This window comes from Kwoniella mangroviensis, assembly GCF_000507465.2.
Source record: "Kwoniella mangroviensis CBS 8507 chromosome 1 map unlocalized Ctg01, whole genome shotgun sequence".
Classification (NCBI taxonomy): Eukaryota; Fungi; Basidiomycota; class Tremellomycetes; order Tremellales; family Cryptococcaceae; genus Kwoniella; species Kwoniella mangrovensis.
This window is the reverse complement of record NW_027062533.1, coordinates 12,977,916-12,994,960: the sequence shown is the minus strand read 5'-3', so window position 1 is coordinate 12,994,960 and position 17,045 is coordinate 12,977,916. Positions and strand designations below refer to the sequence as shown.

Genomic DNA, 17,045 nt, shown 5'->3' with positions numbered 1-17,045 from the left:
CCGTGAAGGCTCATCCATTTGACTCCCGAACACTCTTGCCATGTAAATCCACGCTTCGTTCTACCTCGTCTCTCCAACTCGCCCTTGTCCCCTCCCCCCTCCTCTCTCTCTCCCCTTCTTATCACCTTTTCTCTCCCCTTCTGAGGCCGTTTATGATTCCTCCATTACCCGCCCGTCTCATCATCACGCCCAACTTTCAGGAAAACGTCACAGGAGGCGAAGGAACAAAGAAAGAAAGAGGCAGAAGAATGAAACTCAAGACTATTCGGACTTTGGAACATGTGGGTACATGTATGTGAAATGACGATAGAGGCGAGGACGAAATGCAGTAGAGGGTCATTCGCGAAATCGAAAATCGCAATTTATGTCAAGATGTTCTCTTTTACACTGCTCATCAGGGTATATATAAGCCAAAGCTATTCTTAAGAGGGAATGACCATATTCATCTCAATAGGAAAGAGTATAGCATTACATTGTAATTTGCAATCGGCTCTCACACTGCACGTCGTACAGTATCATATCATACGGTATCATATTGTATCGTATTACCCCTTTCAGTATCTCAACATCCAACAGTAGCGAACACACATCTCCTAACGGCAAGATAGCTGTGCCACATCATCCACATTTGGAGTTTGCGTAGGTAAACTCGCAGTATTGATAGACAAGGTCACATCTATAGTAGGACTGGCAGTAACCTGGAGTGTACACTAGGATTCGAAATTCATACAGTGCCATGATTAGCGTACTGTACTCATAGATTTACTTGTGCTTGTGGGTGTGGTGCATGATGACTTACCGTAGCTACCATTGTTGGCGCACCGGTCGTCCAACTATAATACGAATCAGGATCCGGTCCTTCCTGTCTATTCCAATCTTTGTCCACGGGGTAGAAAGAAGCTTGGAAATATTCCGTCAAGTAGGTATCGTTAAATTGGAAAGCCCTCAACATCCTACCTAAACCTCTCCATCTATCATCTACCCAGACTCCCGAGGGGTCTAGCGATTCCACTACGATACCACGTTCGGCATCGATGAATACTTGAGGTGTGTCGGTGGGCGGTGGATCAGTGGTAGTGGTGCTAGTAGTAGAAGTTGCATCGGGGATGGTAGTTGAAGTCGAAGGAGCTTCAGTAGCGGGAGGGAAAGATGAGGAATCTATTGCGGCTGAGTCAAGTGTTTGACCGTCTTCCTGAGGTAGTGCTCTACTATTTACAGTGGTGAGCAGTAGTAACAGGGAAGTAAGGAATGTATTGCTGATAGGTTGAAACATTGTGATACGGTCTCTGACCTGAAGTATACAGTGTTCAAATGGAAATTGAAAGATGGGGAATGGGAAAGCTTCGTGCTCGCACAAGTGGGCGACGATATGTTATACTTTGTCAAGTCCCCTCGAGCTCATTGCATTTCTCAATCCAGGTGATATGTTGAAACGCAATTCCAATTGATCTCCTTGATCTCAAAAACACTTGGAACCTTTCTTGGCTTGTCGGTCACACTGCGTAAGATCGCCTCGACCGAATGATCAACTTGGCGAGTCCTTTCATATTATCCTCTGACCTTACCACAAGACGAACGGTTCAAAACAAAGGATGTCAAACGTGGGATTGATTAGCAGTAAAAGGTGTAAAGGATAATAATCGATCATGAGCCAAGAAAGGACGATACTCTCAATGTCGTGTCAACTTGGTGACTTGGCAGTGACCTAGAGGCTTAGTCGAGTGTTGAGGGTGATTGAGGGCGGACGTACTGTACTTCTGAGTGATAAGATTTTTTTTCACTATAAGCAATGCCATCTGATCACCACTTCTTAGGTCGTCTAAATAAAACCTCTTAAACAATTTGCATCTCGCTTTCAAGATTTGTCATGCTAAGGACGGAACCTCATGATCGAGGGAGTGACTAGCTTAGTATTCTCCAGATTGGTTGAGAGCCTCGATGGCTTGTGCTTTAGCATGTCTCTTGGCTTCTTCTCTGTCATAGGCATCGAGACCTATCAATTAAACCCGATGTCAGCTTGTATGTATCATAAAGTATCGAATAATTTTCTGATGATGGTGCTGATGGGACTGGATGAATGAATGAATGAATGGATGACTCACCTTTGGTCTCAAAGAGCTTGTCTACTTCAGCGGCGGCGAACCCAGCGACAAGCTCCTTGGCGAAGGCGTGCTATGTGAACATGAACAAGAGGATCAGCTACAGAAGTCTTACCATTTGACGAAAGGCATATATCTGCATAGGCGAGAACGATATAGTAATTTGAGACTCACGTTGGCGGGCTTACCTTCCTTTCTCAAATGATCCTCATAAGCTTTCATAGCTTCAAATCCGGCAGCACCGCTAAACACCATAAGTCACGCTCAGTCCATCAGCGAGATGTCGAAGAGCAAGACAGAAAACAAGCTTGCTCACCCGATCAACTCATGGGAGAGCTTGGATTTGTGCTGTTCATTGTTTGGGTCCAAATTGCTATAGGTGAGTCAAAGGCAATGTTAGCCAACAGTTCATAGACTAGTGATTACATTGTGAGAGAGTAGCATGGTAGACTCACTAGACTTGTTGGTTACCCGAATCATCGTTGTTGAAGTAATCGAAGAGACCTGCAGTACAACAGTTGAGATGTCAGCTTTGGATCACAAGAACTTGTGAGGGATACGGACTGGTGTGGTACTCACCCATTTTGTATTGTCTTGTGTATACGGTTGATTCGTTATTCGTGAAGTATCGTTAATGGAGTTGATGAAGGGAAGAGGAAACAGAATTATCGGCAGCAAGCCCTTATATATTTCAGCATTGCATCTACACGTAGTATCCAGGTTGCCTGGGTCCCGATTAGGTACTGAATCATTTATTGATGGGAAAGTCGTCATTCCAATTGAATTGAAAGATGGGGGATTGCGTCACTTTACGTCTTGACTCTGCTTCACACAATAGGAACGTTTGTCTCCTAGCTACATGGTCACAAAAATAGAACAGAAGCTATGCAGCGTGACAATCTGATTAATCAGAAGGAATGGTGAATTGATGGAAATGACGAAGATCCTATGATCCCAACGGGGGACCTTGCAAGTGGGAAAAACCTAAAAATAGAAATCGAGGTTATTTCTGTACCGGAACTGCGGGGGGATGTGTTATGGTAAATCAGTCACGTCGTGTTGACGCCGAGGTGAGATAATTGCCTGCCATCAATCTCATCAAGGCCGCTGCCTATTAGCAATCGATAATCATATGCGATGTACTATGTCGCCTCACGATACATCAAAACCTCAGGTTGAGGATCATATCGCTAAGTCACACATCCATCAAGTGTGGTTTGGGCCATAACGTAAAGTATATCTCATGGGGTACCAATAATGGTTCGTATGTATGTTCTAACCACGAGGTATACATGCCAATCAAACCCTTCACAAAGTTGAATCTGTGCTTGTCTGCTCGACGATAACACAGAGCTGTCTGACAGAGTCAGACAGTCTACTCATCATTCTCTGGTTGTTCCTCCTCCAATATCCTCACTAACTTCACGTACATCTCCGTCGAATCGTCACCTCTTAACACGTCAGACAAGAATTGAGTCTCCACTTGCATCTGGATCTGAAGATGAAAGGACAATTTGCATCAGCACTTTATGTGATTGTAACCAGATTTGACATGCAGGGATCCTGAAACAGTACGATCATCCTTTTTACAAAGCCCGCTCCATTCTTTGATGGCTATACTCTCCGTTGATCTTTACGAATTATATGGATTTATCCACTTACCATCTCCAGAGCTCCTCTGACCACCCCACACAGGACATTACTGAACCAAAGTCCACCTTCTCTAGCATCTCTCGGTAATTCCGCAAATTCCGCAAGAGGGTTCTCGTCGAAAGTCAAGATGAATTCGCTCGGCTGCGGTAAATTATTCGATGAGGGCTGGTTGGATGATGGTGGTGGGAAACATAGTGAAGGAGAAATACCAAGGAAAGTACGGAATGCTACCTGTTCACGGGAAAGTGGTGGTCAGCGAAAATCACTTCAAAACGTAGTCGAGAATTTGTCGAAGCAGGCGAGAGAGATGGGTCCATAGGGATGATTACTATGGATATGACGGCTTGGCCGACGGCTGAATGAGTCTGCACTCACTTTCGATATCACCTCGGCCGTCTCTGCAAAACTCTGACACCTCTGTAATCCCGTTCTAGCTAGGAAATCTTCTATCAACCTCGTACCGATGTTGTATCCCCTATGTGATTCATATTAAAATGAGCTTTGGTCTGTGCCCTGGCATGAAGGGTGAACGCACATCTTCTCCAGCTGTTTGTTCACTTCTCCATAATCTTCGTAATCCTGTTCCGACAATGGACATCAACATAATGTAGTAAGGCACAGGGTGAGTCAAACATACCTTGATGAGTTGAACGACCAAAGCTCCATATGTCAATGTGAACAGCTCGGCGTTCTATGATACATGTCTTCCAGTCAGCTGAATCACTGAGGATATCGATTGTGCTTCGGCTGAGTGTTCACGTATGGTACATACCACTTTGTCTGTCCTCTTCCATATATCGTCCTGAGGAGGGTCAACACATCAGCTGCGAGCCGAGCTTGGACAGGGTAAGGGCGGAGAACAACTGACCCCTATGGCTTTATATTGTTTTGCACCGGCTGACATGATGAGCTTTTCTCTGTCGTAGTGTGAGTGTGGTGAAGTAGGGATGGTATCGTAGGTTGATAGTGGGAAGACGGTCTCTTGATCGTATCTCGAAGTGGATGGACGGTGTCAAGACACGGTTCATCTCGCGAGAGAGGGTGGAGGAGGAAGTATCGTGCAATAACAGACAGAATCGTAATACCCTTGTGATTCCATTACAGATGAATTTGATTCCGCTAATGCCCAACGATGACCATTCACTGCATCTTCGAGCTGCTCACACTCGCCTGTCGAGTGAATGATTCTACTGCTTTCTCCATATCACCTAAGCTCATATACCCAACCGATAGATACCTATGGAAGATGTCAGAATTCCCTCAGGTCGACGTCAAATCGCTCAAAGTAGCTGAACTCAAGGAAGAGCTTACGAACAGAGGACTAGAGACAAAGGGTCTCAAGAAGGATGTAAGTCTCTCTCCAAGTATGTCGGTGAAAGCTCGCGAAGCTCGTGAACTGACATGGGACTCGACGCATGTACAGCTCGCAGATAGATTACAAGCTTTCCAGGACTCTCAATCCCAGAAAGCGGATGATGCGAATTCAGGGGATGTCAAAGCTGCTACCACAGAAACAGCAGCAAAGGATGAAGAGCAGGAAGAGGGTGTAGGACGTACGATGCTTGATGGATATCCCGAAGAACCCTCTACTCAACATCACCCTCCACCTCCAGGCGATGTCACAAAAGATGAAATATCGACTGAACCCGCTGCGTTAGATGAAGAAGTGGCTAAAGTGGTAGCTGAAGAGGAAGCAAAAACAGTCTTATCACCTACTCCAAGTCCACCTAGACGATTGTCCCCTGTACCCGCTCAGAGGGAGGAACCTCAGGAAAAGGGAGTGGGGAAAGTCATGGTTGATGAATATCCTGAGGAAACATCTACAAATCATCATCAGAAAAAAGCGGATAAAAGTATAGAACAAGTTGAGCCTAAGGTTTTGGATAATGAAGTAGCAAAAGTGGTTGCTGCTCAGGAAACTAAGGAGATTTCATTGGAGAAAACCTCACCAAGTCCACCAAAGAGGTTATCTCCTTTAGCTAACCAACGAGCTCAAGATGAAGATGAGGATATGCAGATTGATGATGAGGAGGAAGAAGAAGAAGGTGGTGAACAAAGTAGGAAACGACCTCGATCAGATACACCTGATGATAAATCGAAAAGACAGAAAATCGAATTACCTTCGACCCTGTCACATATAAGAGAACCACCCACTTCAGTATTATACGTTAACAACCTCAAGAGACCACTACTCCATTCTACTTTGCACTCTTATCTTACTCCTTCATCTTCATCCTCAAATGCCAAACTACCTTCGGCGAAAATGCCATTTGCTTCAGAGGAATATGGTGGATTATGGTTATCCGGCGTGAAATCTCATGCGTACGCTACATACCCTTCTGTACAGGATGCAATAGAAGTTGCCGAGAAAGTAGAAAATACTAAATGGCCTGAAGATACGGGTGATATACTGAAGATACATTTCATACCTGAAGATAAGTTGTTGGAATTGGTAGAACAGGAAGAACAAGCTTGGGCTAATGGTAGGAAGAAATTAGATTTGAATGTTCGAGAAGATGGGGGATGGATATTTGAGTTAAGCGGTGCGGGCGGATTGGGGAGGATACCACCTCCGCCTAGGGAATTACCAATGAGGAACGAAAGGATACATCCTGCAAGGGTTGACGGGGGGAGTGGGAATGGTCCAATAGCTGTACCCTTAACTGGAGGGCGGGGTGGATCAGGACTCGGACCAGGACCTAGAGCTCCTCTAACTGGAGTCAACGCTATCAATCCTACTGGACCTGTTAGAGGACAAGCAATGGGTATAAGAGGTAGAGCGAATAACAGTCTACCACTACCACATGGAAGTAGGGGTGTCGGTATTCCACCGCGAGATAACAGAGATAGGACTTATGATAGGAATGGTACGGGAGAAGGATTGAGAGGATGGACAGATGAGAAGCACAAGGAAAGAGAAATAATGAAAATGAGACCTACGAGGTATAGGCCTAGGTTGTTCTGGAAGAAAGGTCCAGGAGCACTTGAGGGGATATAGACATGGCACAGTACGAGGGGATGGTTTGACTATCAAGGATACATCAAGGTGGATGACCAGACAAGCTCGTAACAAATACTGTGACAGGAGGAAAAAAAATCTTGAAATATACGTCAAATGCCAAAAACTCTCATTGAGAAAGAAGCGAACCTGTAAATTCAATAACAAGACGTAACTAACACAACCGTCAACATGGATGGAAGATGTCCATTGCATCTTTATCAAGACAAATCGGCAGGAAAAGACCAAGCATATAATAACACCACATCGAAAAGGATATGGATAGAAAGGATATTCCGTCGCACGATGGAAGGGAGGTCGAATGTCTGAGTAATCAGTAACCTGTATATTCATATTACATACATCAACTATCATATGTTTATGCATATAGCAATGAGCAAGAGCAAGGCGTACGAGTACATTCCCGTTGGATCTCGTCTCAGTCGCAGATCAATCAGCTTGCGGTCAATAATGTACAAAGTGCATAATTAATATATGAATACAGACAACATTTTTCTCCGTATATAGGATACCGATAAAATACTGAGATCTAGGTAAATCTATGTCTAGCATGCTAATCCGACTTTATATTCTAGCTACAGTATATGATCTATTCCTTTCCTAGTAGATGCAAAATCACTTCACCCTCTTTATCACCCAATTTCCCATTCTTATCTTTAACCAACTTCCCTCCATCGACTGCCTTACCCTTCACATCGACAGATTCATTCAATTTCCCTTGGAGGAAGAGAGTCGATAGATCGTGAATCTTATTTAAGAGAAGTTTAGCCGAATTGTGAGATCGGGGATCAAGTAATGGGAAATCAGAGAATGATTGGTCTAAAAGTAACGAGATTATCATTCCATCAGCTCCTCCTTCTATTTTATATTTCCATGCTCCTTGATGGTTGCTGAGGATAAGGTATTCACTCACGTCCTACACCGACTATACTGAGTAAACTCCCTTGAGCACTTTTGATCATACCTACCAACCTAGTGAAATGGCTTGACCATTCTGTGAAACCTATAGAGTTGATAACTAGTATAGGAGGCATGGTAGGATGCGATTTGGTAGAGGATGATGGTAAGGGGATAGGTTCAAGCCATGGATCGAGGGCTATAGCGTGTTTGATAGGTAATGATGGGAGTTTCGTAGGGTCGGGTGAAGGTATTTGGAGGATGTGCAGCTGATAAAAGGGATTGGATCAGCGCTATATCCAGGTATCTGCCTAGACAGTACTGCGTGTAAAATGTGACTTACTACTGTACCACCTCCAAAACTATGTCCTGTCAATTTCAAATCCTCAAAATCCACCTTATCCTTCAGATTCTCAATCCACTGTTTCTTCTTCTCTACATCTTTCTGTTTCTCTGTATTATCACCCACTTCGCTCAGTATGTTATAAGCGTTATTACCCTCCAGCGAGCTGTTTGTGATTAGGTTTTTGAAGGTGTGGTAGGATTCATAAATCTCTCTTGACCGGATGTCCAGTTGGAGAGTTCGGAAATGAGTAAGGGATTTATCTTCGCCTGCAGCCCATCTATAGTGTTAATACAGTAACATGATGCTTGTTAGCCAATGATATCGTATGAATAGAATGCCAGATATGATGCGTGTATATGAGTGTACTGCATATACTCACTTGATGTCACCTTGTCTGATATAATGTAGAACCTTCCCATCACCATTCCCTTCCTCAGACGACAAACAAACAGCAGGTCCACTTCCATCTTTGTGTTCCAAAGCTAATACCACATATCCCTCGGAAGCTAGACCAGCACAGAATTGAGAGTAGGTATGTCGCGTACCCGCCAGACCATGTGAGAAAATCACCAGTGTGTATTTACCTGATGCTGAGGTTGGAGGAAGGAGAGAAGCGTATGGGTGGACTGGGATCTATATTGGAAAAACAGCAGTATGAGCGAGTACTCAAGAGAGATATGGTTGATATTGAATAACTTGACTCAAGGGGTGTGCACCATTAGATTGCGAATAAAGATAAGATACTCACTCGTAATCTACCAGCTATATATCCCAACGCACTAGCTACAAATTATCCAGTATTGCGATCAGAATATGCACTACTTTGGGAAAGGATGTAATCGAATAAAATACACTCACCTAACCATCTCATCCCTTTACTAGGTACCTGTCCAGTCTTCCCCTGCAAAAACAGTTCATAACCCTTTATGATCCCCCAGAAAGGTTGCGGCACCCAACTGACTCCCTTAGCTCCTCTCTTCGCATCGGTAGGGTAAAACACCGAATAGCTTATGTCGTGGACTTTCAATGCGGGAGATCCAGTCTCGACGAATGTCGGTTGAGGGTGTGAAAAGGGTGATATGGGTTTATGAGACATGGGCACGTAGCCTACTTGGTATGGACCTTTTGCTGAAGGTAGGTTTGAAGATATAACCGGTGGGATAGGCATTCTGAGTGTCGTTGATAGGTGGAATAGTGATGCGATGATGAGGGTGAAGGTGGCGAGGAGGTATTTGAGGGGTAAGGAGATAATTGTGACGAGTACTAGTTAGGTCCGTCCAACCTGTGACAAGAAATCGGATGGTCTTGCTGAAACTGGATGAGATGCGTTTGATGGCTGGCTACGAAGAAGCGATTCGAACTAAGATGCGATTGAGATGAAGATGAAGATGGATGACGATGTCGATATACTGTTTACTGGAATCTGTCTAGAAGAAAAGAGACACGCGACATTTTTGAATGGCCGCCGATCTACTGTAAAACAGCTTGCAAACCGAACCGCATCATCAGCCATCCTAGCTCACATATGTTATGCATACTGCATGCCTACAGGTCTGATGTGCTGATGTATCAAATGGAACACCATTAGATCTGCTCAGAGGTACGACCCGGTGGTGCAAGTTGTGTTTGCTTCAGACGGGGGTGCCATCGAGTGGACATGGATAGTGGAGGGCAAGCTTACGAGTAGTCGAAGTGTATGACGACGATGCATCTCACCAAAAGTTGACTCTTAGCTTTCGACTTCATCTTCTTCCGTTGAGCCCATGAGATGTTTTAAAGTCAGCAAGTCATCCGTCCTGTCTTCTTCAAGTAGCCCACGCAAAATCTATCAAGTGTCAAGACCATCCCGTTCATCATTTTCTACTTCTGCAATTCGCTCCATCAGATTAGATGACCCAGCTATGACATCGTCAACACTCATCGGGTTTATACCTAAACATGCCCAACCATTCTCTCTGGAGGAAGCTATGGGTCTGGAAGTAGAGACACTGGTGAACGGTGAGTAAAACATACATAACACATGCAGGTAATACAGCTCCCCCAAGAGGGCTGACGTGTGTTCCGTGGTATTAGAGATCAAACGTTTGGAAAATTCAATCAAGCACTTACAGCGTACCCAATCCGACCTGAGGTCGTATCTAGAAGAAGATGAAGATGGGGATGGGGAGATAGGAAAGGCATATATGGAGAATGAGGACACGATGTGGGTTTTACGCTGCTCTCCATCACAGGCTATTCACACTTCTGACGTCGTCTGGTAATGTACATCATGACTGATCTTCCGTTTACAATGCCTATTTCAGATCTAGTCAATCTGAACGTATAACCCTGATCAAGCTCGCTTTGATCAACAAACTGGGTTCAGATGCTCGATTGGAACATTATGGATTATCAATCGATCAACCCAAATCGCAGTCCAATGGCGCAGATCGTTCTTCCCAACCACTACATCAACCACAGACACAGTCAACAAATCATGGGAATGATTCAGGTGTGAATATAGATATAGATAGATTACCTAGAAACATAGTAGAAGATCAGGGTGGCGGATCAGCTGCTCCCGCATCGGACGAGCCTGAAGGTGGATTGCATCTGTGAGATCGCAAATCATCACTTCGGCGAGGTGACCCATATCGGCGTTAGAAAGCCTGTCCTAACCTGAGATCCTGATACTTAGTAAGGATTTCTTTTCGGTCCAACTGTTGTAACATATTATTAATTGACCACAAGAAAAGAGAAGATGCAAATGCATATGACTATGAATATGTCAAAGAGATCATACTATAAATTTTGATGCACTATGGATACATGAGAGTTTGCTCTTCGTGTTTGAGCAGATAGATAGCAAGCAATGTTCTATATTTCATTTTCCGTATATTCGTATTCAGCCTAAAAGTCCATCATGATCGAACACTACATTTATTGTTGACCGATCCATCTCTTCTTCACATCGGTGACAGCAGCTCTCGCAACCAAGCTTGAAGCGCTAGAAACCAACTCGGAAGCTCCTGGCCCAGTAGCGGCAGTGGCGCTGGCGACGACACTCTCGGCGCTAGAGATCAAACCTGCAGCAGCTCCGGATCCGGTGGCCGAAGTAGTGAGCGAGGCAAGTTCAGAGGTAACCGAGGGGAAGAATTGAGTAGGTAAAGCAGCGATCAAGTTGGCTTGAGGGGCAGTACCGTTGACAGGAGTCAGAGTGGAGTTGACGGCTGATTCGGTAATGTTGGTTGGTAAAGTTCCGTTGGTAGGTACAGTGAAGTTGCCAGAGGCAGTAGCGTTACAAGTTCGTTCAAGGAATGAGTTGATGGTGATGTTACCGGTACTGTCTCCTCCGATTCGGATTTGACCTAATTGAGGGTATTGTTCTTCGATTAAGGACAATGCACCGAAGATACATTCGTCACATAGGGCAGTAGGAGGGATGGACCTGAGGGCATCCACGGCGGTGCTGTTACCTCCCAAACCTATTGTGGCGATGTTGGTCGGAGTGAGGGGTTCACCGAGATACGATTCCAATTCGGTAAGTAAGGAGGTGGCGCAGAAAGTACCGTTGGTCGAGTTGGACGAGGAAGTGGAGTTGGTCAAAGAGGTTGTATTGGCAGAGGAAGTACCATTCCCGTTGAAGGGGTTTGAGCTGTGACACAAAATTGCAATCAGTATGATATGCTATGATGAGGCTGGAAATACGGGGGATACACTCACGTCTTCAAGCACATAACGTCTCTGAGCAATGGGTATTGAGCAACGGCCCATTCAACAGTCTGGTTGGTCAATCCGAAATTGGTCAAGTCGGTCGCACATCCACTCAAGAGGGTTTGGGTGGCGTTGGTGAGAGTCTCATTGGAACATGGTTGGGATGAACAGAATTCGTCGAGGTAGTTTCCAACTGGTTCAATGATTGATGAGTTGCCAGTAACAACTATAGTAGGGGATGATGTTGATCAGTGATAGCTCTGATTGAGGTCTGATGGTGTTTCGATCGACTCACTAGAAGCTAATAATTTCCCATCGAGACACTGGTTCAAAGGCGAACTGCTCTCGCTCAACGACAATACAGTTGCAATACAACCTCCTGACAAGCTACGGCCAATTCAAAAAGACAACATCGTTAGAAACCTTTATGTCGCCACTACGAACCTACTGAAAGTTGCACTCACTATCCTAATCCATTCTGTACGATGGAAGTAGCGTTAGCCTGAGCGTAGGCTGTACCTGCTAGAGCAGAAGCTGCGATGATAGCTGAGGTGGTCTTCATGTTGCTTTGGTCAAAGTATGAGTAAGTGAGCGATAGCTATCGTATCGTTTGCTTAATTGAGATAAATGTAAAAAGTTCAAAACATGTGTCCAATCTATCAGCGTTTGGTCTATATACCTGTAACGAGAGGATTACGATGACACTCTCGTATGCAGAAAGCAGTGCGTAATGCTAGTTTTAGCCAAACGAAATTGAACGAACATCTTGGAAAAAAAAAATCATAGAAATCCTGAACCGCTTGGACGTCATACATGTTCAAAAGGTCATAATGAACCCAGGTGATGGGAGTGGGGTCAGAGGAAGAAGGAGGAATATCCCATCATAAGCTTTTAAACCTTTAGACAACCAACAAGTCTCGGCTCGGTTGTATAATCTAGGCTAAGGGGGGAGCAGGAAGTCTCGGCTTGGGAGGGTAAGGGAGGGGTGATCTTTCCCTTTGCCACTCCACTTACTCTACAACCAGACAGGAGACAAGGATCGACACACACAGAGGAAGAAGTGACGTTTGGTGACGCAGATGAAGATGACGTGGTGTGTCACCCTGAATGGCAATCGTTTTTTAGGGTGTGGCGGTGCGGCATGTCATGTCGAATGAGTGGTGCGTGCATGTGCCTATACAGAAAGGATGAGGTATGACGGTGAGGTCCGATCAAAAGTTGTTAAAAATATCAATTGATCGCCAGATAAAGATATGACGAGGATCCAGGTGATGGTGGTAAAGAACTTCACTAGCAACAGAATTCCTATTCATCTATTCATGCATTATCCTACTGTATATACAGAAGAAAAAACATGGTACCTGTACACTTACGGAACATTTTCATTTTCATGAAACACAAGTATATGACATAATCAAGAAGAACGAAGAAATGTTTGTTGAATCGTTATCCAAATGTCCATCAAATCGAGTGTCTATCATTCTTAATTTACGGTCATATATGACACGCCTTAAAGCATCCCCATAAATCTTGATTTGAGAACACCGATATTTCGTGTGAACATCCGTTTAACGAGCCCATTGGTAGATGGGAAAGTGGAATCATGAGCTGTCTTGGTAATTCCTTGAGGGAGTGTACCATCTGAAGAGGTAAACCAGTCGAGGTAGTCAGTTTATCAATTCGAACACAATATCAGAGTGATTGAATTACTCACCCGTAGATGTTGATATACCTTTATTGGAACAATACCCATTGACATAATCTACTACTGTCTTGCCTCCATCCAGATCGATTTGCGCCAATATGGGATATTGAACCAACACCAGATCGATCGAAGCGATTGAACATTCGTCGCAGAAATACCATCGGATCATCTCTTCATATTTACCAGTCTGAGGTGCAGATTCAGAACTGTTACCTTGGGAGGAAGATTGGGTTCCAAGGATGTTCCCAATAGAGTTGGTAAGGCAATAATCGTTATTCCTAAGATTGGTCCTTGTGTCAATCACGGTCTACCGAAATTGTATGGTCGGAGGTAGAACTCACGTCTTCAAACATGCAATCTCCCTCGAGATCGTGTAAGCACCAAATGCTTCGAGAAGCATATCTTTGGTGATACCCACGTATCCCAATTCTGTTTCACACCCTGTCCAAAAGGCGTTGGCGGCTTTGGAAAGTGTCTCATCACTACATGGGTCGGCACCGCAGGCAGTGGTCAGGTATGAGTCGAGTGAAGCGTCATCGGTGACACCTAACACCACAGCATACACGGTAAGCCATAACATCGACTTGAGATGAATACTGGAATTGAGAGGGTAGAGCGTTAAGGTATGATAGAATGATGGGTCGATAAGATACTTACCGATTAGATCCTCGTAGAACTGGCATTGACCCAACTCCGATTGAGGTGAGAAAGTATCTTTGAGAGCGTTTCGACATTGGTCAGAAATTCTATTGAATTCGCGATTGACTTGTGTCAGTATCGAAAACGTATTATGATGAATGATAATTTCGCATGCTATCTCATTAGCTCATTAGAGAGCACTTACAGCGCGTTCACGACCGTGTTAGACAAGGCGCCTACCAAATCAGGTTGTGATTGACTTTGATTGGTCGATGTAGTCTCGTTTTCGCCTTCGGCTCGAACTAATCCCATCGATCCCAGGGTGGTAATCCCAATGAAAAAAGTGGGATAGTTGAACATCTTGTGTTATCTATTATCGGATTGAGTTGGGTAGAAGAGATCCAGATGATCGGTAGATATACAAGGCTTTTATAGCTTTTGTGTAAATTAGAGTTGGATTGATTAGATCTGGTATGAGAAAGGTAAGAGTCGTTCTTTCTAAGGAAGGGACCCTTTCATATGAATTTTTCCTTTCTTTCGCATTGCTACTAGTACATATTGACGCGATCTCACGCTCACATTCACAACACCAACTGTGTGAATGTGAATGTGGACATGGCCGTGAAAGCTCGTTGAGGCTAAGGTTTTGTAGATCTGTCACAGTGGTACCTCACTATGGGGGTCTAATATCTCGATACATATAGACAGACATCTTAAGTCAAACCTTCAATCTCCAGTCGACATGGACTTTACACTTACTTAGCTTAATCAGTTGCCGAAGATGCGAACTGTATGATCGATCTTGGATTACACAAGCTAACATGCATGGCAATACCATACTTTGCGATGTCAGTGATTTAAGGTTCCCAAGCTAGAACCGAATAATTGGATTCTCTTCTCCGCAGTACCGTTCTTTTGACATTCCCTGGATCATATGAATAGTGTACAAAGGAGGATACGCCTTTGCTATGGATCCTGAACCTCCTTTCAGCATTCACTTCCTTTCCACTGTATACGATTTCATCATGAAACAGTACTCGTTCGGTTGGTGGCAGTCTCGATCATCATGAGAATCGATACGGGAGACATCTCCGATACAGTAACATGTACTTGTCATCCTTCCTTTAGGCTTAGATTTCTCTTCCCACATGAGAGCATTTAAAATCCCATGCTTGCTCAAGATACTTTATTTCACATGCTGGTGTAAGGACCAGTCCTTCGTTTGTTCTTGAAAAGTGTTTCAATATTGGCGCTCTCCCTATTTACAAGGATAAGCTCGAGGACGAAAGACCGTGCGAGCCTTCGCTGTTGGTTTACCGACAATCGGTTGGCGGCGATTGACAGAATGATCTTTTGGTCTTCAAAAATCTCCTACTGAACGTTTGAGACAGGAAAGTAAAGGCAACAAGACTCATACAGTTCATGTTTCAGTGGCATCGTTGTACTATTGTACATTGTTCCATGTCTATATCCACATAATCAAGTCTAATTAAAGGTAAAGAGAGGGCGTAAAGAATGATCTATAGATAGATGGTCTTTTATATCTACCGTATGGCTGGTCTAATAATGTTCGTTTCCTGTGCATTACTCACCTAGCGGTATATATTCTACGACCACCATGCCAATTAAAGCAATTTCATGAATCTCGACTTGAGAGCACCGATATTTCGACTCAAGATTCGTTTGGCAAGTCCGATTTCGTGTGGGAAATTCGAGTTATGGGCTGTCTTGGTGATTCCATCGGGGAGAGTACCGTCTGTGATCGAAGGACGCATCATTACCAGTATCAGATTGATCATCAAGGCGGACACCGGGTAGATATCACATGTTATACTTTCCACTTCGTTCGAAATAGGATGTTGGATGACAGTCACGAGGACAGCTGTACTTAGCTTTGACTTACCAGTAGATACACTCAAACCTTCTTCCGCACAGAAACCATTCGTATAATCAACAATATCCTTTCCCTCTCCAAAGTCAACCGAGGCCAATTCAGGATATTGTACAAGGATCAGATCGATCGAGGCGATTGAACATTTGTTACATAGATAAGCTTTCGCTAAATCTTGGAATTCACCTTGAACGACTTGACCAACTTGGTCGAATGTCGTGTTAGATAGATCGATGGATTCAATTTCGGCATGAAGTTCTGAAGAAGAAGAGTTGAGGTTTTGTGAGAGGTAAATTAAGCAGTATTGATCGTCCCTATGTACCTCTGAGATCAGCAAGATAATCAACATGTTAGGTAAATCGTTCACTCACTTCCTCAAACATGATATCTCCCTTTGAACCGAATAACTTCCAAATACCTCATAAACTATATCCCTTGTGATTCCCAAATATCCCAACTCGGTTTGACAGCCAGTCCAAATGGTATTGGCAGCGTTGGTAAGGGATTCATCTGTACATGGATCGGCAGCGCACGAGGTAGTGAGATATGAATCGAGCGAGGCATCGTCGGTGATTTCTGAAGTACCATGATCAATCAGTCAATCAGCGTATATACAACATACCGTCTATTACAGTATCTGAAGATTGCAAGCCGGTGTGAAGGTGGAAGTGGGAAGTAAGGATACGAGAAATATCGCCAAATGGGAATCAGGTACTCACCAATCAAAGCTTCATAGAATTGACATTGACCTAATTCCGATTCAGCTGAAAAAGTATTTTTCACAGCTGTCTGACATTGTTCGGATATCCTAGGGGTTGATTCCAAAAGATGGCATTAGTATCAGCTTCGAAACACCGATTTACCTCGTGATATAGAAGCATCCAAGGAGAAATGTAATGTACGATGAATGGTGAATTATCGATCAACTCCACGTACAGTGCGTTTAGTACCTTATCAGACAGAGCAGCCCAATCAGGTTGACTTGTCGATTGAGCATTCACGAAACCCATCATACCGAGGGTGGTCGCTCCCATCAACAAAGTCGATTTGGTGAACATATCTGGTACTCTGTATAGTTCTCAAGGTAAGGTGTAATCGTAAGA

At 44.1% G+C, this 17,045-nt stretch overlaps 9 protein-coding genes across 9 annotated transcripts; 2 read left to right on the top strand and 7 right to left on the bottom strand.

Moving 5' to 3' along the window:
* Positions 1-593: 593 nt before the first annotated feature.
* Positions 594-1,273, bottom strand: I203_104921 (uncharacterized protein; the record flags this gene model as incomplete). The annotated part of the gene is made up of 2 exons (XM_065517645.1): positions 594-710; positions 800-1,273. 2 exons carry the CDS (start codon positions 1,271-1,273, stop codon positions 594-596), a joined length of 591 nt encoding a protein of 196 aa, XP_065374463.1.
* A 634-nt stretch (positions 1,274-1,907) lies between these two features.
* On the bottom strand, positions 1,908-2,682 carry I203_104920 (uncharacterized protein; the record flags this gene model as incomplete). Its single annotated transcript, XM_019143499.1, has 6 exons — positions 1,908-1,993; positions 2,103-2,172; positions 2,274-2,343; positions 2,416-2,472; positions 2,555-2,603; positions 2,679-2,682. The coding sequence occupies 6 exons, from the start codon at positions 2,680-2,682 to the stop codon at positions 1,908-1,910; spliced, it is 336 nt and encodes a 111-aa protein (XP_019006548.1).
* Positions 2,683-3,474: 792 nt separating this feature from the next.
* I203_104919 (uncharacterized protein) lies at positions 3,475-4,656 on the bottom strand (the record flags this gene model as incomplete). The annotated part of the gene is made up of 7 exons (XM_019143500.1): positions 3,475-3,594; positions 3,762-3,983; positions 4,128-4,227; positions 4,288-4,331; positions 4,390-4,443; positions 4,525-4,554; positions 4,621-4,656. The coding sequence occupies 7 exons, from the start codon at positions 4,654-4,656 to the stop codon at positions 3,475-3,477; spliced, it is 606 nt and encodes a 201-aa protein (XP_019006549.1).
* Positions 4,657-4,998: 342 nt separating this feature from the next.
* On the top strand, positions 4,999-6,750 carry I203_104918 (uncharacterized protein; the record flags this gene model as incomplete). The annotated part of the gene is made up of 2 exons (XM_065517644.1): positions 4,999-5,100; positions 5,176-6,750. The coding sequence occupies 2 exons, from the start codon at positions 4,999-5,001 to the stop codon at positions 6,748-6,750; spliced, it is 1,677 nt and encodes a 558-aa protein (XP_065374462.1).
* Positions 6,751-7,360: 610 nt separating this feature from the next.
* I203_104917 (uncharacterized protein) lies at positions 7,361-9,182 on the bottom strand (the record flags this gene model as incomplete). Its single annotated transcript, XM_019143502.1, has 6 exons — positions 7,361-7,590; positions 7,685-7,937; positions 8,012-8,291; positions 8,394-8,647; positions 8,763-8,797; positions 8,873-9,182. The coding sequence occupies 6 exons, from the start codon at positions 9,180-9,182 to the stop codon at positions 7,361-7,363; spliced, it is 1,362 nt and encodes a 453-aa protein (XP_019006551.1).
* A 733-nt stretch (positions 9,183-9,915) lies between these two features.
* On the top strand, positions 9,916-10,612 carry I203_104916 (uncharacterized protein; the record flags this gene model as incomplete). Its single annotated transcript, XM_019143503.1, has 3 exons — positions 9,916-10,012; positions 10,088-10,217; positions 10,318-10,612. The coding sequence occupies 3 exons, from the start codon at positions 9,916-9,918 to the stop codon at positions 10,610-10,612; spliced, it is 522 nt and encodes a 173-aa protein (XP_019006552.1).
* Positions 10,613-10,933: 321 nt separating this feature from the next.
* I203_104915 (uncharacterized protein) lies at positions 10,934-12,269 on the bottom strand (the record flags this gene model as incomplete). Its single annotated transcript, XM_019143504.1, has 4 exons — positions 10,934-11,648; positions 11,717-11,933; positions 12,003-12,094; positions 12,172-12,269. 4 exons carry the CDS (start codon positions 12,267-12,269, stop codon positions 10,934-10,936), a joined length of 1,122 nt encoding a protein of 373 aa, XP_019006553.1.
* Positions 12,270-13,217: 948 nt separating this feature from the next.
* On the bottom strand, positions 13,218-14,411 carry I203_104914 (uncharacterized protein; the record flags this gene model as incomplete). The annotated part of the gene is made up of 5 exons (XM_019143505.1): positions 13,218-13,348; positions 13,422-13,690; positions 13,754-13,958; positions 14,070-14,158; positions 14,257-14,411. 5 exons carry the CDS (start codon positions 14,409-14,411, stop codon positions 13,218-13,220), a joined length of 849 nt encoding a protein of 282 aa, XP_019006554.1.
* A 1,265-nt stretch (positions 14,412-15,676) lies between these two features.
* Positions 15,677-17,000, bottom strand: I203_104913 (uncharacterized protein; the record flags this gene model as incomplete). Its single annotated transcript, XM_019143506.1, has 5 exons — positions 15,677-15,807; positions 15,955-16,256; positions 16,314-16,518; positions 16,662-16,750; positions 16,879-17,000. 5 exons carry the CDS (start codon positions 16,998-17,000, stop codon positions 15,677-15,679), a joined length of 849 nt encoding a protein of 282 aa, XP_019006555.1.
* Positions 17,001-17,045: the final 45 nt, after the last annotated feature.